Raw genomic sequence first — 16,649 nt, forward strand, 5'->3', positions numbered from 1 at the left:
GGAAGGCTGAGTAAACCTTGAGCCGGCTGCTGGGATCGAACACCCAACTTCATGGACAGACAGCTTCAGACAGCATTTCTGCTGCTTACCACTCTGCGCCACAAGAGGCACATCCAAAGTGAGGCTAAAACAAGGTACATCTCCTAATGCAGAAACTGTCCCACAGCAGCTTTTCTTCCCCAGCTTCTGTAAACCCTCCCTCCTATATCAACCAATCAGATTCCTTCTGTAGAGGATTAGCTCTTCACAAGATGAAAACACAAATGAAGGGGTTTTTTTTTGGGGGGGGTATCCTCTGTCATTACAACTCTGTCACAGAAGACTACAAAGAAACTTAATAAATGTACCTCTATTTTCACAGTGGAAAATGTGAGGCAGTTATGCTGGAGCTCCTGTTTTTATTAGAAGTACTCATCTGGTGTGCTTTCAGATAGAAGCAATGAGAGTTTATGGACAAAGTAAATATTAGTAAGTGGTCATGTGAAACTGTTGATATCCAAAAATTCAGAGGAATCAAGGTTACTACAGATATGTAGCCTAGTATCTGTTACTAATATATTGGTGAAAACACTAACTATAGAGTTACTGAGCCCACAGAGGAATGAACCCCAGTGAGGAAGAATTAGCATGGCTTCTGTAAAGAGGTCTCCTCAGTCTTCTGGGATTCTAGGTAGATTCTTGGTCCAGTATGGCAGTTTTTAAGATGTTATGAACTTACCTCCATAAACCTTGCAATCTGGCTTTCATCCTTTTGTGAATCTTTACTTTTGTGTTTATCATGCAGGAGATACTTAAATTGTTTGTGTCATGTAAAAGGAAAGCTGAGAAGGGTCTTCTGCAGTTCCTTCTGCCTCTGCATTTTTCAACAGACTGGCCTCAAATGCTACTTAGCTAAAGGGGTTAAGCATATTAATTAAATAGCAGCAGGGCCTTTGCCATGTGTGAATGGTGCACAAAGCATTTTAAGCTTTCCGTATTATGTCCCTTAAGGAAGTGTTTGTCTGGGCTGCATCCATACTGAATGGGAGGAAAGTGGTCTACTATGGCCTTGTGTTTATTCAAACCACCTTGCTATCTTTAATGATAGTGCAGTCTAGTAAGTGGCTGAAACAGGAGAACATAATTCCATTCTCCTTTTCTCATATTTACTGTCACTGCTTATTGGGAAGATTTCTCTCAAATAAACACATTTCATTTCTGCTGTTGAAGCAGCTGTTGTGGTGAAGTAGGTTTAAGCAAATATATGCTCCTAATGAAAACAAGTGGCCCAAGTTGCCTCAGGCTCATAAGCATAGGGTCAATCCTGGTTGGTATTTGGATGTGGAGACCACCAAAGAAATCCAAGATTGCTATGCAGAGACATGCAATAGCAACCACCTCTGAACATCTCTTGCCTTGAAAACCCTACAATGTTTCCGTAATTCACCTGTGATTTGGTGGCACTTTCTACCCCCCCCACCAGTGACAACAAAGAGCCAAGTAGCAAGCTCAGATGCCCTTTACCCTTTAAACTGTGGTTGATGCCTGGACTTTGTGGGAGGTACCTGGAGTTTCACTTATCTTTCTCTCTTCTCACTATCTTATTACCTCTGCTGCACCCTATGTATCCTCTTGCTGCATTCAGCACACCTGGAAACTAGTTAAAGAAGTGGTGTGGGGTCAAGATAAAAGGTTCACAAAGGAAGAGGGGCAGATAAAAAGAGGAAAGTGAGGGAATGTGAACTGTGAAAAAAAGAAATAGAAGTAAAGGAGATAAGAGTAGGACAAAGGATAAAAGAACTTGAAAAGGAATAAAGGATGTGGGGGGAGCTGAAAAGTGAGTGGACATCAGAAAACACATCAGTGGGTGCTCTGGCACCCATGGGTGCTCTGTTGGGGATCACTGGAATACACCATTGTTATCCTTCCCATCAACTTCCTCTCTGCAAATCTGTTAAGTATTCTGGCAGCTGCGTGCTTTCTTATGTCTGCATTCTCTGTGTCAAGCACACCAATCTGAAACTGTTCACCAGCCAATCATTTTCATATCTGTTGTATGAAAATAAGTAATGCTTTCTTGGTATAGCCAATATTAGATGTTAACTTTTGAGTAAATAAGATTACTTACCAAATGACTATTTACTATGGTAATAACAACATGCTTTTGTGGTTTTAACAAAGCATGAGAATAGGAGATACAGCCTAGTATCCTGTTCATTAAAATCATTATAGTTGTCAGGCAATCAAGTAACACCCTGCCTCCTGGAGCCTTATAAACAATAGTAGCAGCCTTTTCTGCGAAGCAAAGGTCTCTTAATCCAAAACAGTGTTTGCAAGCTTTGCTGTGCTGTTACACTTTTATGGCAGAGAATCTGCATTGTATGTGCTATAGCCCAAATACATTCAGCTTGTCATGGCTGAGAAGTTTCACAAAGAGCTCACACTTTTTTGAACAGAAAGAGAAGCCAGCCACACTATATTCCTTAGAGCTGCTTCATATTGCATGCATGGCAAAAATGCTCCAGAGTAAGATATCTGGTGATCAGCAAAAAAGATGTACTTAGAGTCATGAAATGCACAGCATTGGCATGATCATGGGACTTTTTAAGCCCTAGTGATTTCAGTGGGGGAGTTAATCATATCTAAATTTCTCCTATTGAGCTCAATGGGATTTAAATGCTTAATTTTGATTAATTCCTCATATATCTGTTTCACTGGAAAACAGACAGGACTTCCAACACAAAATCGGTTACTTTAATTGTTGGATGTGGGAATCTGGAACATGAAAGCCAACTTGGTTTCATTGAAAGTTAGAACTACTGTTGGCTTATTATGTATTCTCTCAGTATCAGTTTCCTTATTTTACAGAACTTATAGTACACCTTTCTTCACAACACAGGGTGGGGAATAATGTGTTATAAAGTTTCTCTCCAGTTGATGGTCCTGATAGTATAATTAAAAGTATGTCTTTTTTATTGGGGGAATGGGCACAAAATGGAACTTCCAGGGAAGTTCTCTTGCTGCGGGGTTCCCGAAATTGTAATGCATTTAAATTAACCCTGCATGCCAAGTACGAAATAAAATGCATTATACTTGAAGGACTTCTAAGTGAGATTGTGGGGCAAATCCATTCCTCTGAATAGTATCTTTTCTCCATCCCTTCCTGTAACCAGCTGTGAAATGGCATTACATTTGTATTTTTTAGTAGTGCAGCCACTATGTTTTGAAATAGCCTACTTAAAATAGTGAGGAATATGGTGTCTTAGCATTCCCAGGAGGTTATAAAACTAAGTATTTTAAAGGGAAGCTGGCATTCCTTGATTGCCTGAATTATTTGTGCAGACACACATTTGCAGTGCAGGGATTTTTTTTTTTTAGGATTTTATAGTGCACTGGTGTGTTACACAAGGATCACCATGGACCTTCATGCAAAGAGTGCAGATCTGCCTTTCCTTCTCCCTCCTTGCAATCCCTTCTGACTTTGCAAAAGTTTATTTCCAAATGATTTTATTGAGCAGATTGTTATAGTACAAAGGAATGAGTGAATGGAAACATGAGACTAGTATTCCTTCACATCATAATGAAGAAGGGAAGGAATTTAGACAAAATAACACAGGTGTAACAGTAGTGTTGTCAAAAGGCAAGTCAAAGAAATAGAAAAGTAATTGATTAATGACATTTTATATTATTTTTATTTATTTGCATGTTGGAACTCTTACAGCATAGGATAGCCTTATGGGTCCGAGCCCTGCGTATCTGAGGGACCACCTCTTCTAATATGTTCTCTGAAGATCATTGCATTCAGCTGCAAGTACCAACTTGTTAGTGATCCCTGGCTCCACAGATATCTGACTGGCCTCGACCTGGCAGAATGAGCTTCCAGTAGAGATCCAGGCCCTGACAGAGCTTAAAACAGCACTCTTCCACTAGGCCAATTTAGAAGTGCTGTGGACCTCTCTGCTCTCCTTTCTATGTTCCTCTCCTTTCCCTATACATGGTTCCCTCTGTAGGGGATATTTTTTTACCAACACTGTGGCAATTGAATCTGCCAGCAATATTGCAGTGGCCATGAAACCACTGTATTTTAGCTTAAAAAAAAAAGCTTTATAGTTTTGAATGTATATTATTGTTGGAAACCAACCTGAGCCTGTCACTGGGGAGGGGCAGTCTATAAGTTAAATTATAAATCTAAATAAAATAAATATAGGCAATTGAATAGTTCCTGTTAATGTAATATAACGATGGGTTTGTATTACAATAGGACATGTCTCCCATAGAGATTGCTGCCTTAATGTTTCTGTTGAAGATGCAGGAAAATGGAATTTTACACAAAATAACAGCTGGTACCCAAATCTGTTTCCTACTTGTTCCTTGCAAGCCAAAGATCGTCTTGACTCCTTCAAAAATTAGTAATTATGACGTGAGCTTTTATAGGTAGGACATCACATACATTAAGTGGGCTATAAAAGTCATATGTATGGTGCTTTCCATTTGCCCACAGGCTCTTTTCTCTGTCAATAATATAACAGACCTTGATTTGAAATTTCTTAAACTTAGTCCTTGCACAGTAGTGGGGCATCGCTTATGCCTGCAGGATTAAGTCATACTCTAATTGTGGATTGTAGTAATGAATGTTAGAATGTTTAATGTTAAATATTAAAAAGTTGAGTGATTCCAATTTATTGCAATGCATTACGGTAGTCATTGCCATTAGGGAATTAAAAACACCATGTCTTTCTATTGTTCCTAAAGGGGGAGCACAGTCTACATCCCATACTATTCAAGGAGAACCACTTAGTTGGCAAGAACACAGATTTTTTTTATGCCCCCCCCTTTCCATAAGTGCCCTATGCTGTTTTTCTAAGGCTGGGTGGATGTATTGCTACCTGTGAGAAGAGTACCACATGAAGCTAAGTATTGTAACACAGTGCAAAATTAGGGGAATGTTTGGACAGCTTTGTCTTAGTTATTTCTTATCCTGAATAATTTGGACTTATGTTTAAGTGTCTGCAGCCTTGTGCTTGGTCCTTATCTAATATGTGCAGGGCTCCCATGCTGCATAGTCACTTCGTTCAATGCTGCTTTTATCTTGGTTCAGAGAGGTGATGTTGTCCAGCCCATGCAAGAAATAATCCCCACCCCTTGTTTTCCTCAACCATAAGCCTTTACTGGCTGGTAGCAAATGGAATGTAAAGCTAATCTAATCTTGACCAGTCTGAGCAGGATGTACTCCAGTGTTTCATGCTGCTATGAGGAAGAACTAGGATGATGTATCAGGCATAATTCTATAATAATTTGGAAAGGCTATCCTTGAGACTCATCACAAGAAATCTTAGGAAATATTTGTTTTATATAGAAGATATATATATACTAACACACACACATATGTATTATACAAATATATCAAATATGATGAGGGTATTGATACAAAACTTGTAGGTGATAGTGGGGCATTTGGGGTTATTTAAAGTTGATACTTGGATAGTTTAATCCGCAGGTATTCCTTGACAACTTTCTGGTAGGCTCAATCATGTTATACTTGGGCATGGTGCTCGATTGGATGGGAAAGTTCTAGTTCTGGAGATTCCTTGATTATATTTGTTGTTTAGATCAGGTGTTCCCAAAGTGGTATCCATGGTGCATCCATGGTGCTTTTAGAAAGTGTGCAGGTCCAGGTGGGGCCCTTGCCCAGCAAAGTTTCTGAGTGGCTGTTGGGGATTTGGTTGGTTGTTGGGGATTTGGTTGGTTGTACAAGTTTTTTTTTAATTATCTGGTGTCAGCTGCCATCACAACACAAGGATCTTCACTGTATGATTGAAGATATACTGTAGTTGTCATTTTGTTGTTGTTTCTACCTCCTACAGTAGCCATTTTGTGAATGTGCCCTTTCTCTGGTGTCTGAATTCCAAAGTCACTCATAGGCTCAAAAAATTGGAGACCCAATCAAAATACAAATATGCTTATAATACAAATACTCCTACAATATTTAACTGTCTTTGATAATTTGACATCTCTTGCTCTGAATTATTGCATCAAAATCAAAAAGCAGATATTTGCATTGTTCCAAACAGACATAATTTTAGAAGCAGAAACTTTAAAATAGGGGTAATTCAAAGCAAAAAAACTGGTACAGTTTTCTAATACCAACTTCAGAAATTTTATCCTTCAGGACAGCATCAGAATCTTCCCCCACTTTCATTGGTAGGTGGGTAACAGTGTAAATTTCCCATTTATTGACTGTACTGACTCAATACGTGCAATTCATCTTGAGTACGCCTCCCATCTTAAAATAAACTTTTCCCATCCCTCCCCCATAGTACAAGTAATTCTCCTCTAGAAATATACTTCCCCTCTACATTAGATCAGTGACTTTTTTGCTCTGCAACCCTGGAAGCATTTTTTTTGTGTGAAGCAGGGTTTCTTCCCCACATAGAGATGTCCAACCCAAAATGTACTCATCCTTATCCATTGTTATTCCTCTATATGTTTATGAAACAGCCTAGGGGATGGGACGTGTCCGACTGTCCAAGTTGGAATAGGGCCAATCAGGGTGCAGCCAGCTTTGCCCTGATTGGCCCTGCCCCTACAGCTCCCGCCCTCCATCCCTGGACTCTATCCTCTTTGCTCTCAGTCACCTCAGTGCCTGGAGCCAGCAGCAGGTAAGGGGAGAGGCCCTGGGCAAAGGGTGGTGGTGGAGGGCCTTCTAACGAGAGCCTCTTGGCCTGCTGATGAGGGCCTCCCGGCCTGCTGACTGCTCGTTAAAGACCGCTAAGGAGCTCTGTCTGCACTGCTAATGAGCTGCCCAGCCCCCACCCGCTCCACTTGATCTGGCTGTGAGCTGCCGTCCAAGACCACCTTAAGCTGCCTGGTCAGTGGAGGGGGCCCTCGTTTAAACTAGTTTAAAATAAGACTCTCCAAGGAACTGGATCTACTGCCCTCAAAACTTCCTTAATCCACAACAAAAAAGCATGAACCCTCCACAGATTCACCAGCCACCTGTCAATGGCTAGAACTCCTAAATCAGCCCTTTTATCCCACCACCTCTGTGTTATTCATCCACACCAATCCACTCTCCTCTGACTTGCAAGTCTACTCCTACTGACCATGCCTTTCATGGCCTTTCAGTCCCACTTAGAGTACCTGACCTTCCACAAATACAGCCATAAACTCCATGATGCTGACGGTTTAAACATGAGGACTAACAACTGGAAGACCCAAGTTCATAAATACTGCCAAGAAAGTTGCCGAGTGACTTTAGACCAGTCACTCTCTCAGCCTATTATTATGTATTTGGTTTAATATTCTGCCCCTCTACCACAGTTTGTTGGGGGGGATCATAGATAGGGAGAACGATAATTATAAATTGCCTTGAACCCTTATTTAGGGAGAAAAGCAAGGCACAGATATCTAGAGAATAAAAATAATGCATCAAAATCTCAAGACTTCTGTTTTATCTAGCCTCTAACTACATGCTGCCACCTTCCCTCATCCCAAACACAAACATTCAGCACCTTCCCTCATTCCAATAGCTATATTTCTCCTCCTCTCCCATGGCTTTCCAACTGCAGCTCCCACCATGCACCCCATTGCATGCATTTCAGCTCTTTCCTGCTGTGCCCTAGTCCCTTATACACAACCCCCCATATACACTTTAGCATTTCCATTCCTATACTTCCCCTAGTGCCTGTTTCCACCAGCAGCTACACCACCACCACTTTCACAAACAATGATTTTCTCCCCCCTTTCTTGTTCCTTCCCTCTTCCCAAAGGGCCACCTCCAGCATTGCAATGGAGAAGGAGTGAGAGATGCAGTCAGAGGAGAAGAACAAGTTAGCTGCAACATTGGCAAAGGAGGCAACTTCTGCTGTTGTAGCAAAGAGGGAGGCCTTGCTTGCATGCATGCTGACAGGGAGGTGGCAACCCCTCTCTATCTCTGACACGAGGAGGAAAGGGAGCTGCAGCTGCACATACAAATCCTGGCCCAGTTAAGGGGGAGGAGGGCCCCTCCATCCAACTGATTGGGCACAGGTCTTTTCACTGCTCTTGCTACTGCCACCCCCATTCTCCTCTTCTTTGCTTGAGGGCTGGATAATAGACCTGGACAGGCTAGTTCCAGGCAATAGGTTTAACACCCCTGTTCTAGATTCTGTCCCATTCCTGCCAGAATGTAAAATGACCCCTTGATTGATCTCTGCTGCCTAGAAGCATTTCAGTAACTATACATTGAATCCTGGGTGCTCATGATAGTAGGTATGTTTTCTGTGTTGGCTAGGGTTTGACCTCTCCCTAAGAACCAGCTTTGCTGTTGTCTGAGAACACAGCCTTGCTTCTTGATAGCTGATTAAAAAGCACTTCTGGTCACAATCACCATTTAATTAAGGCTTGTACTATTTTCTGATGAAATAGGGTGTCTCCATGATCATGACTTCCAGACTGGAATACTGTACTATTCTTTATGTGGAACTAGCTTTGAAAAGTGCTCAGAAAACTTAAGTCATTAGCATATGACTATCAGGCTGATAAGATTTATAAGATTTATTTGGACGTAACTCCACTGACTACCCATTGGTTTCCTGACCTATTACAGAGTCTGTTTTGATCTTCAATGTTCTAAGTGGTCCAAAACTGGGGCACAGAGGCCATTTGCTGCTGGATGAATCTATCCAGAAGCCATGCTCTGCTTTCCTTTGGTATATTGGGGGAGAGGGAAGGAAACAGAACTATGCTTTCTCTGTGATGGCACCAAAATTGCCTTCCCAGAGAGATGTGCTCTGCTCTGTCTGTCCCAGCCTACAGATGTTTAGCTGAGATGCTGAAATCCAGAGCCCTCTTGAGTTAAACCAGCCTTTCTCAACTTTTTTACCATTGAGAAACCCCAAAACATTCTTTAGGGTTCAAGAAACCCTATAAGTGGCACAGTTATGCAGAATATGTTAGGAAGCATAGCTATGTACATGCTCACTTGGGGTTATATCACCCAATAACTAATATCCATTCAGGAAACCTTTCCAGGGCCTCAAGAAACCCCAGGGTTTCATGAAAGCTGGTTTAAACTAATTGTTCAGTCTTTATGGCATGTTAAAAACTACCATTCTTTCTTTTGATTATTCTCTAGTGGGCATTGCACTTTTTAAGCATTAAGTGCTTGTTTGATGTTGGATTTACAGTGACTTTGCTGATGTAAATTTGCTTGTTTTTTTAACTACTTTGAGGGTTGAACAGTAGGGTTATAGTATTTTTAGTAAACACAGTTTGTTTTTAATTCTTTTATTCTAATAATTAAGATGCTCAACAGCCTTAGAGTCAAGACTGTCTTCAGAACTTCTAATTAGTATGGGGATCAGCCATTCCTTTGTCTATTAGTGGGTTCTAAGGAACAGAAAATTTGAAAAAAATGTATGGATTTTGAGGAACCAAAGTATCCAAAGTGTATTGTACTCAGACTTCTGTGAATAAATGATGGAGAAAGCTGTTAAGAGATCAGGAACCTATGGACATATGCTGCTTTGAAGGACTTATATTACTTGCCTTCATTCTTGTCTGAACTTGCAAGACATTCACTGCAAAATTATCTACCAGTACCACTTCACAACCTTTCATAAAATCCATAAAACCACCACTTTCTAAGTGCTGGAAATGGTCATGTTCTATATTCACTCCATTGGTGTGATTGTAATTCTCAGTAGCAATGAAGCATTTCTGGTTACTGTTGGAATCCAAGATGATTTTATTAGGATATTTTGATTGTTCAAATCCAGTCACAGTTAAAGTAGACTAGATTTTTGAAAATCTCAATTATATCCTTTCGCCAAAGAATTTATTCTGTGCAACACCAGTAAAACAGTAATTCCCACAATTTCCCAGCCTTTTCCTTAACTGTGAAAACCTGCTCAAAATGGTTCAGCGTTCTGAATTATTAGAATGAGCTTCCCAAAACAACTATTGTGGAAAACTGAGGGCAAAAAATATCTTGGGGGAAAAAAACTTGCTAGTTTTCTACTTTTTTTTTTTCTTTTGTGTTGTGTTGTTCCTGGACTCCCATTAACAACACTAAGAAGGAATGTGGTGACAAATATGTGTGCCCTGTTGATGTGCAGGATTGGAGACAAGGCTCCTTCCAGGCTGGCCTGCGCTTTGCTAGAAAGTATAAGCAGTTGGAAAGAACAGGTTGAATTGTGGTGTTAGTAGGATTCAGCATACTTCTTGAGTGGAAGACTGATTGGTTTTCAAACAGAATGTGGGTATCTTTGGATTGGCAGTGGTGATGATGAAAAACAGGAGGAACAGTCTGGACTTCTGTAGCTTCTCAGTAGCTAGTCAATTGCTTTTTCTTATAGGTGCATCTGGTAGGAAACCATAAATCCACCCTCCCACAAACATTAACAAAGCTCTTATCTTTGATTTGTTCTAGAGTCTAGCCCAGCTAGAGAACCTGTGCAAGCAACTGTATGAGACAACTGACACAGCAACACGGCTCCAGGCAGAGAAAGCCTTGGTTGAGTTCACCAACAGTCCGGACTGCTTGAACAAGTGCCAGCTCCTCCTTGAAAGAGGGAGTGTACGTAGGCTAACAAGCCTGCTTTCAAAACACCTAAGTATTCTGAGGGGAATGGGGGTTCCAGCAGGTGTACTGAACACTTAAACATGAATGTATGTTTGTTTACTTCTTTTCTAGAAGAATGTTATACGGAGCACCATAGTCCTTTTTAACGTAAATTAGTAACTAGGCATATGGGGCTCTGCATTTACTTGCCTTGCAAAATGATTTCTGTGAGTATGGCGCGAGCTACATATTGCTTGGGTCTATCTACATAGAAATGCACGTGGCTGCAGTGTAAGCATAGGTCAAACAGATGACTGTTGTGCAGACAGCAATTGAGGGTGGGAACTCAAAGAACAGAAAAGCAGATGGCAAGGGAAGGGTCAAGCTTGCCTCCCTCAGTATTTCTCCTCCCCTCAAACACAGGTTCTCAAAATTTGTTCTGTTTCTGAAAGAGCTACTCTTATTTTTATTAAGTTCTTACATTCCTCCATACAATTCAGGTCATAAGGTATCCTCAGGATTATTACTTAGCTTTTAAAAATGGAGGCACTTCTAAAAATTGTGTGACGTATGCTGATACCTAGAACAACTTTTAAAAATGAGCGTTTGTTCCTTGTTGCAAAATTTTTGCAAGTTATCTAATAATGCCTCTTGGATCTGACCTGGGCACTAATTAGTAGTGGATATTTGACTAACAGTATTAGACATCCACCTGTCTGTTCTTTGTGAATTATTTCAAATTGGACACATAAGCTGATCTTGTCAGAGTTCTTGGAGTTCTGAAAGTTTCCACCTTTATACTTGTGTCCTTCGTGACTAGGCAAATCCTGCCAGGAAAATAATCAGAGCTCCTTCAACTGGGGTAACAAATATTTCTTGGTTCGGAATAATTTGCCAAGGAAGTTGAAAGAGGACCATTTATTGAAAACCTTTATCTCAAATGAGATAAGAATTGAAGGCTGAATAACTTCAGGTTTGCCAGTTGGACTGGTTAAATGACAGATACTGCCTTAGTTGTGCTGGTGAATGATCTTCAGTTGTAGATAGATATGGATAATTCTTCCCTTTTGATCCTGTTTGATCTGTCTGCCGCAGTTTATTTTTAAATTCTGTTAAACCCTTAGAGCATTGTTTTGGCATATCTGGTGTTAACTTCTATTGGGTTTTTTGGGGGGAGAAGGGGTCAGATCTTGCAGAGATTTTCCTTTGAGACTGATTGAATTTTGTGGAAACTGCTATGTGGCTCCCTCAAGAACCTGAGCTCTTGCCCGTGCTTTTTTTTTTTTTTTTTTTAATGCTGGATAATTCCAGCCTTTATTGAGTTTAAGAAAGGAAATAACAAAAAGAAAAAAGAATAAAAGATTATAATTCCATGACAGCTCATTTTACCCTACTTATTTATTAATACTTATTAGTACATATATATCTAGCTAGATATTGTGAGAAGTATCCCCAATGTTCTTAAAATTCTTCTGCTGGTCTACCATTAACTAAATTTGTGAGCTTTGCCATTTTGGCCAGTTCTCCCTGCTTTTCAATCCAGTCTGTTATTTTTGGCATATTTTATTGTCTCCATCTTCTTGCGATCACCATCCTTGCTGCAATTGTTGTCCATGCTTTTTAATATGAATGAATGAAACTCTATGAAATATGCTTATGATATCCAGGGCTATATCTCTTTAAGTCTCCAAATTGGAGATGTTGAACTCATTTTTACAAGGTCCAGATCTGACATAAATATCACTTTGTCAGGCTGGGCCATGTGTGCTATAAAATGTAATGCCAGGTACTTGAGATATTTTGCCACTGACTGACCCATTCCTCTCCTCAGCAGAACTCGGGCCAAACCAGTTATCCTCATCCCTTATAGTTGCCAACTCTGGGTTGGCCAATCCCTAGAGATTTGGGGGAAGACCCTGGGGATGGGCTGCATTTGGGGAATGGAGGGATTTCAGCACAGGATATAATACCCTAAGATAGGCCCTTCTGGTCTGCATTTGGACTGGTTTGCCCTCCAATTGCTCATGGGCCAAGTAAGAGTCCTGGACAGGCTTGTTCCAGCCCCAGGCCATATGTTTGTCATGTTTACTCCAAATGCTATTGTCTCTGTCTTAAATCAGGGTCTAGATGCAGCAGGCAGGTGGATGAGGGTGAACAAAGTGAAGTTGAACATAGACAAACTGAGGTGATATTAGTTGGGAAACCAAATACTTTTGAATGGAGGGATTCACTAGTTCTGGATGGGGTCATGTTGCAAGTAAAATCCATCTTGTCGGGTGACGTTTTTCAGCAGCAGGTTTGTGTAGTTGCTAAAAATGTCTCCAATCATTTACAAGCTGATTAGGAAGCTGTACTTCTTGATTCTTCTGACCTGGCCACACTGATTCATACCTTAGCAACCTCCAGATTGGCTACAGTAATATTCTTTTCCTAAGGTGCCATTTGAAGGTAGTTTAAAGTAGTAATCTAAGCAGTGTTACACCATTCTAACTCCACTGAAGTCTGTGAGCTTAGAAGGGTGTAACCCTACTTAGGATGGCACTGTCAGAAATCTCAGTTTGTATAAAATGCTGCCGCCATATTTTTGTTGGAATTGACTGTCTTATCAATGTATTCTAGTTCTGAAGCAGTTTCACTGGCAGGTATTGAGCCTTTCCTCACAAAAAGTAGGCTGAAGGCAGTTTACAATCACCTTGTGTATAAACACAGCCCATAACAGCTCCACAAACATCCAATGAAAAACACATTAAAACAATACATTGTTAATAATTTAAAACTAGGTATCTTCTACAAAAACTGACTGACACCAACAGCAGAAGTTTAAACGCTCTTGTAGACAGAATCATAAGAGCCCTGCTGGAACAGACCAGCATTCTGACTCACAGTGGCCAACAACAGGGCACAGAGACTGAGGCCCTCCCCTGGCATTGCCTCCTGGTGTTAGTATTCAGAGGAATTTTCACATTTTCTACTTTTTTGCTTACAACTTAACCCTTTGTATTCTATGTCTGTCTTGTTTTGCAGTCTTCTTACTCCCAATTATTGGCAGCTACATGCCTTACGAAACTGGTCTCGCGCACAAACAACCCTTTGCCCTTGGAACAGCGGATAGATATACGTAAGTAGGAAAAAAGAGCCCTGGCAGTTCAGGCTCAGGATCCAACTCAGTTGCCAGAGATGCACATAGGTGCACCTTTATACTAATGTTGGCTTCAGCAGCATTTCAGAATTGTCCCATCATTTGCTGGCAGTATTCAGAGGGGCGGTCCCCAAGTACACAGATCAATTATAGTGTTTTGAGGGAGTAGCATTGAGTTTATCTGGCTCCCTTAAAATCCTGAGCTTATGTAACTTTAAATTTAGACAAGCTTTGATCTTTCCTGGCTGATAACAAAGGAGGGGAGGGATTCTGATTTTTCAGTATCACCTGCTTTCCCCTTATGGGTTTCTTTCTTACGGCATTTCAAATAGAACACAGAATGAAATCATCCCCAAAGTAACATATATATGACTGTATAAAAATTACTTCTCTCCCACCACCCCATGTGCCCGTCCAGTTGCCAGATTAATATTGTGTAATGATCAGAAACAAAAGCTGCTGTGTAAATACAGGTGGGGAAGTGTGGTGTACACTTGAAAAGCAAGCTTACTATTGTTTGTGTAATTGAATTTGCTCAATTGCAACATAGGGTCTGTCCTCTAACGATAATTTTGAAGTCTGCTGTATTTAAAAGACCATCTTCCCTAGTTTGTAGTTTTCATCTTAATCTCCTCTGGTTTTGTTTGTTAAATTTCCCAGGAAACTACGTGCTCAACTACCTTGCTACCCGGCCCAAGCTGGCAACTTTTGTTACCCAAGCACTAATCCAGCTGTATGCCAGGATCACAAAGTTGGGCTGGTTTGACTGTCAGAAGGATGAATATGTCTTCAGAAATGTCATCACTGATGTCACAAGATTTTTACAGGTTGGTGGTGTCCTCTTTTCCCCATCTTGTTTTGCTTATGTAACATTTTCATAAATTCATTTTTATGAATTTTTATGATGCCCTTAGTAACAAACTGGTCTTTCACATCCATTGCTGCTACATATTTCTGCGTTTTATGATTTTGATGGTGGATCCAGCAACATGGACACAAGGATCATGGATCTTTATCATTTTCCCCTCCTTCCAATAATCTTTTCCAACCCTGGGAAAGTATATTTCTAGGATAGTGGAATAATCATCCAATATCCATGTGGGTCAGAAAGACTTTAGTTGGGAAAGGCAAAAACACTTTGTCCTCATACTGTCATCCAAGGAGCTGTCCTGGATCAAATTCTTGGATTCTTAAGCATAAATCTCCTCACCCATGTGCCTACTTTACAGTTCAAAAATTGATCTGCCTCTTCTCCTTTCTTCATGACAGGGGAAGATCCTTGTTTAAATGCACACGTTTTCTGTCTTCACATCAGTATCAACAATTAACTGAAGGTTGACTTTTTTCTTCACCTTTAAGAACTATCTGACTTAGGTTGCCCCCCACAACAGTTCATTTTAAGTGTTTCAAGGAAGAGAGTGTACAGATACAAATTGTTTGAGAGCTTGTGGTAACCACCATCATGATGATTGATCTACAAACTTAAGCTGGTTTTCACTACTGTGGCTTTCCTGGGAATCTTTAGTGCTGTGAGTTCTGTGATGCAGATCTTTAGCTGCCTCATAGAACTAAGAGTTATCAGGAATCTTTGGGCAGAAATGATGACAATTACATTGATTTACATCTGGAACAGAGAGTCATTACATGGTTGGGAATAGCATTTGTGACCCAGTATTTTAGCACTGACCTCAATAGACAGGAGGTATATGGCACAGGAAAACCTAGACTGATGTAAATCTTGGGTTGTATGAACTTGGGCATACTTGCTGTGGATCAACCAAGCTGATGGGAGTAGATCTGGTCCAGGCTTATCTCAGTGCATCTGACTAGTTGCACCAGAGACAATAGATGTGGTCTGTGGCCTCAGAAAAGCCTATGCCAACATATTAATCATGCCACTTAATGGCAAAATGTACCAAAGTTGTGAGTCAGCCAGCCAAGGTAGCACTGGACTGAACTGATGACTAGTCCTCCAGTTCTATGCTGCATTTACCAGTCTAAAAGAGTGAAAGACTTGGTAAGTAAGCTGTTGTTCATTGCTAGAGAGAATGTCTGACCATGTCTTCCATTTATTTGAAATCTTTTCTCTCTCTGCTTCAAGGCTCATGATGCCTTGCAATGCTAAATGAAAACTATGAAAGTGAATCTTTAAACCGCTCCGCAGTATTAAATAAAAGGGTAAGGGGTAAGTGGGAGGAGAGTGGGCGGGCGCTGTCCAGGATAAAAACTCAGAGGAGCAAATCAGGAGCTGCAAAGCGGCTCCTGATTCGCTCCTCCGAGTGTCACTCCAGGGCCAAGTGGCCAATTGGGAGGTGCGCTTCATGCGCCTCCCCATTGGCTACTTGGCACTCGCCGCGAACTCTCCACTCCCCTGAGGCCACTATTGTCACCTCTGCGCACGCAGCACGGTAAGTCGGCCGCGGACACCGGCATGGCTGCCACGGAGGAGCCTCGCCCCACGCTGCTGGGCTGAGGGAAACCTGCTTTCCCTCCGTCTGGTGACACCCCTTCCCCACCCTCCGAAATCGCCGCTACCACTGCTGCGCCTCCCCAAACGGCTCTCCGCGCCCCGACGACGCACCCTTCCTACCCTGACCCCGCACGTCCCTTCCCCGCCACCCCAAGCCTTCTCCCGGCCGCCACTTGATGCTCTTCGCTGTGCCGTCCCACTGCCGGCTGCGTCGCCCTCTGGCCCTGGCGGGGTCGCAGCCGCGAACGCTGCTGAGCTGGGCCACTGCCATGCCTCGCTGCCCTGGCCTTCTTCCCACTGCCATCCCGCTGCCGGCAGCGTCGCCCCCGGGCCCTGGCCGCACCGCTGGCCACAGAGCGGGGCCACCGCCACCACGCCTCCCTGCCCTGGACTTCTTCTTGCCACCATGCCTCTGGCCTGCGCCCACCACTGGTGGAACTGGCGTGGCGACGCTCGACCATCCTCTCCACCCCCTTCCTATGGCCCATGCACCCCCGGCCTACACATGCTAGCGCCTG

The 16,649-nt window shown here is 41.9% G+C and overlaps 1 protein-coding gene across 3 annotated transcripts in view; it reads left to right on the forward strand.

Moving 5' to 3' along the window:
• XPO7 (exportin 7) overlaps positions 1 to 16,649 on the forward strand; it is a 58,208-nt gene that overhangs the window by 7,891 nt on the left and 33,668 nt on the right. For 2 of the 3 annotated variants that reach the window (XM_077306014.1, XM_077306015.1), the window contains exons 2-4: positions 10,391 to 10,537; positions 13,547 to 13,640; positions 14,322 to 14,488. In XM_077306014.1, the coding sequence (XP_077162129.1) occupies positions 10,391 to 10,537; positions 13,547 to 13,640; positions 14,322 to 14,488 (408 nt within the window). Of the gene's footprint in view, positions 1 to 10,390; positions 10,538 to 10,565; positions 10,630 to 13,546; positions 13,641 to 14,321; positions 14,489 to 16,649 lie in introns of those variants that run through there. The other variant, XM_077306016.1, reaches the window with a different exon arrangement.

This window comes from Paroedura picta, chromosome 12 (genome assembly GCF_049243985.1).
Source record: "Paroedura picta isolate Pp20150507F chromosome 12, Ppicta_v3.0, whole genome shotgun sequence".
NCBI lineage: Eukaryota > Metazoa > Chordata > Lepidosauria > Squamata > Gekkonidae > Paroedura > Paroedura picta.